The sequence below is a fragment of the Pelecanus crispus genome, chromosome 15 (genome assembly GCF_030463565.1).
Source record: "Pelecanus crispus isolate bPelCri1 chromosome 15, bPelCri1.pri, whole genome shotgun sequence".
Lineage (NCBI taxonomy): Eukaryota > Metazoa > Chordata > Aves > Pelecaniformes > Pelecanidae > Pelecanus > Pelecanus crispus.
In genome coordinates, this window is record NC_134657.1 from 6,502,113 (window position 1) to 6,505,783 (window position 3,671).

The window sequence follows — 3,671 nt, forward strand, 5'->3', positions numbered from 1 at the left end:
GTGGTTAATTCTGTGTGTGTGAGGCTGCAATTGCTTCCACTTGGCCCGGATTCAAGTACTGGGGGTGAGTCAGAATGGGTGGCAAAACTGTCTTTTCCTCAGTTCCCTTGCTTACTGGGAAAAAAAAAAAAAAAAAAAAAAAAAGCCACAACCCCAAGTTATTCTCTTTTATGAGGTAGGCATTGTGAGGCCAGGCAATTGAATTTACAACAGCATTGAGTATCAGAGTCTATCTGGCCCTGTCAATGAGAGTGGCGAGAAAAAAAAAAGACACACATTAACCCTCAGCTCCGAGTTCCCAGGCGTTTCAATAGGGTTCCCAACTTCCCAAAGAGCCCGCTGCATACTCGATGAGACCCTTTATACCTTCTAATTACCCTCCTCACAATAGGGACAGACTCTCTTGCCTCCTTTGTAGGCGAGATAGTAACTTTTGCACACACCACCCCCACGCACGCAAGGTGGTAAAGAGCAAAAAAAATCTGAACAGCAGCATGATCGCAGGAGCTCTCTGAGCAGGCAGGCAGCGTTTCCTCAGGTTCCAGGAGCAGATTTTTAGGAATCTCTTTCTTCTGAGCAGGAACATGACACTCGCAAAGCTCTCCGGAGACATTTCTTCCCCCCAACTATTTTTCACAGGAATCCCAACAGCCTCATTTAAGTTCACGCCTACTTTTTTTGGGGGGTGTTGCACCACACACAGGATGAGTTTGTCCCTGCCTGCTATCACCCAACAAAAATGAAAGGAAGGGGGGGGCAAAAAAAGTTAAATCTATTTCAAAGAGTTTATTTATTTAAACACCTGCAATTTTTCTTTTTTGGAAGTCTTCAACACAGGCACGCACACACACACAGACAAACGGGATACAAACAACTTTGGCATTATACTTCCGAATATTTGTTACAAAACTATTTCTCATTTATTTTTTTTTTAAAAAAAGTATCTCAAATAAAGGCATTTTAAAGGAGTAAAAATACAAGTCGAGATCCCAACCTCTGAAAATAATAAATAGCACATTTGTAGTGAGGTCCTTTTTTCCTTTCTGTTTAAATCTGCTTAAAAACCCCAAACATAACAGGGCTCCATACAACGGAGCCAACAGAATAGGGTTTTTCTGGGGGGGAGGGAAAAAAAAAAAATCAGTTTAGGCAAGTCACCAAGGCCTCCACACGGATTCACTGCGCTCTCCGATGGGACTTCCCGCCTGGGATGCTGGAACAATGCTGCCACCAAATGATGTCAACCCCTGCACCGGGGATGCTGAGGGGGTGGCAGCCGCGTTCCCCGAGCCGCCGCCTGCGGACACCGGGACGTTGGCGTTGGCATACAGGGGAATAACTGGTCCGGAGCTGGGAGGGAAGGCCGGGTTCGGGATGAGAAAAGCAAACTGGCCGTCGGTAGCAGGGACGAGCTGGAAGCCCCCGTAGACCTTGGGGGACAGGGCTTCGGCGGGGTTCAGTTTGCAGGGCACGGGCACGGCTCCGGCCGCTGCGGGGGGCAGCTGGACGTGCAGAGGCTGCTGCGCCAGATGCGCGGGCTGGCCGGCCGGCGGTGGCGGCGGGTAGTTCATGGCCACGATCTGGCCCAGGCAAGCCGAGAGGTGGCTGAGGAGGCGGGTACGCACGTCGGTGTTCACCCCTTCGCAGGTGGACAGGAACCGCGTCACCTCGTTCATGCACTCGTTGAATCCGGCGCGGTACTTGCCGAGGACGGTGGGGTCGGCGCTGAGCGCAGCTGGAGGGCAGAGGGGGCGGCAGGTGAGCGGCAGGTCAGCAGCCCGGCCCCCGCTCCCCAAGCCCGAGGTCCCCGGTGCCCCCCAGCCCGCCCCCGGGCAGGCAGGCTTGCCCTTACCGGTCATCTGCGCCCGCTGCAGGTTCCGCAGGTGCTTGACGGTCATCTCCAGGATGTCCGCCTTCTCCAGCTTGGAGTGCCGGGAGCTCTGCGGGGCGGAGAGCGGTGCCGTCAGGGCTGCCCGCGGCCGGCCGGACCCCCGCAGCCCCCCCCTCAGCCCGCTCCCACTTACGTCCTTCTTCAGCGCGTCCAGGATGAGGGTCTTCAGCTGCCCCAGGCTCTCGTTGATGCGCGCCCGGCGCCGCTTCTCCATGATGGGCTTGGAGGACTGCGGGGAGAGCGGAGCCGGTGAGCCCCCGGTCGGCCCGCTCCCGCCCCGCCCGGCGCCCACCCCAGCCCCGGCACCGACCTCAGCACGGCCGCGGGCTCGCCGCCATCCAGCGCCGCCGCCGCCGCCGCTGCGCCCCGACCGGCACCCGCCATTTACCTTCCGGTGCTCGCTGGCGCTCCGCGGCTTGTCCGGCGTGTGGCTGGCGCTGGCCGGCGCCCCCGCGATGGGCGAGGCGGTCGGCTTCTCCATGCCCGTGTCGGCGGGCATGGCGCGGCGCTGGCGGCGGCAACGGGCGGGCGCGTGCGGCGGGCGCGGGGCGCGTGCGGCGGCTGCGGCGCGGCGGAGCCGGCAGTGGCGGGGAGCGGCGCCCCCCGCTTTTATACCCGGCGGCGGCTCCTCATTCGTGTGAAACCGCCGCCGCGGCCGTTCCCACACTCCCGGCAGCCAATCAGCGCCCGACCCGCACCCGGCCGCCGCGCTCCTCCCGCTCCCATTGGCCGGGCGCTCCGCCGCCTGTCCGTCACGCGCGCCGGACCGCCCCGCGCCGGCGGCCGCCGAGCGCGCGGCCACGTGGGGGCGGCGGGGAGAGGGCGGGGCTGCCCCGCCACCGCCGCCCCCCCCCCCCCCCCCGGGGGCTGTTCCCCCCCTCCGGGCCGGCGACCGCGCCCCCGACCCGGTCTCCGGGCGAGCGCGGCCCTGCGGTCCCGGGCGCGGCGCTCCTCCCTCCCTCCCTCCCGCGCACCGCTTGTGACAGCCGCCCCGCCGGGCACGGGCTGGCGGCGGGGGGCCGAGCGCCGGCAGGGTGGGAGGGGGGTGCTGCGGGCGCGCCCGGGGCGGCCCCGCCCGCGGCGTCGCCAGGGGCCGTGGCCGTGCGGCGGGCGGAGGCGGCGGCGGCGGCTGGCGCGGCACGCGAGGCCGCGGCCGGCGGGCGGCCAATGGGCGGGGGGGGCCGCCGGCGGCGCTCGCCTCCCATTGGCTGGCGGCCGCCCCCGCTGTCAATCAGGCGGCGGGCGGCGGGCGGGCGGCGGCGCTCGTGCCTCCGCCCCCGAGACGCGGCCCCGCCGCGCGCGCCCCCCCCCCCCGCCCCCCCGGCGGAGCACGTGCCAGAGCGCTCCCGGCTCCCGGCTGCCCGCGCCGGGCGCGCCCCGCTCGCGGCGGCCATGGGAAAACCCCGCCCCGCCGGGAGCCCGGCCCGGCCCGCCGCCCTGCCTCCGCTCCCCGCTTCCAGAAGCCCCGGGGCCTCCGCCTGCAGCGGCGGCGGGGGCAGCGGCTGCCGGGGCGCGGCGCTCGGGAGGCCCACGCGTGGGAGCCGCTGGGCAGGCAGCGCGGGCGGGCGAGCCGGGGCTCGGCCCCCTCCCCGGGCACGGGCCTGTGCGCAGCCCCCGCGGCGCGGGGGGCCGAAAGCAAAGCGGGAGCGGGGAGCGAAAGCCCGGGGAACCGGAGCGCCCGGCGCCTTCCCCCGCCTGCCCCCGGTGAGCCTCGTGCCCCGTCCGTACCCCGCGGCCCGCCGCGGCTCAGCGCGTCGCGAGGGGCCGGGACCCCCCGCGG

At 67.1% G+C, this 3,671-nt stretch overlaps 1 protein-coding gene across 2 annotated transcripts; it reads right to left on the reverse strand.

Moving 5' to 3' along the window:
- Positions 1-771: 771 nt before the first annotated feature.
- On the reverse strand, positions 772-2,390 carry HES4 (hes family bHLH transcription factor 4). Of its 2 annotated transcripts, none has more exons than XM_075721572.1 (4): positions 2,280-2,390; positions 2,025-2,120; positions 1,853-1,940; positions 772-1,735 (listed from the first exon to the last, which is right to left on the reverse strand). In XM_075721572.1, the coding sequence occupies exons 1-4, from the start codon at positions 2,388-2,390 to the stop codon at positions 1,155-1,157; spliced, it is 876 nt and encodes a 291-aa protein (XP_075577687.1). In that variant the 3' UTR covers positions 772-1,154. The 2 variants fall into 2 exon arrangements, with proteins under 2 accessions (XP_075577687.1, XP_075577686.1); XM_075721571.1 differs by having other exon boundaries at positions 2,202-2,390.
- Between the last annotated feature and the right edge of the window lie 1,281 nt (positions 2,391-3,671).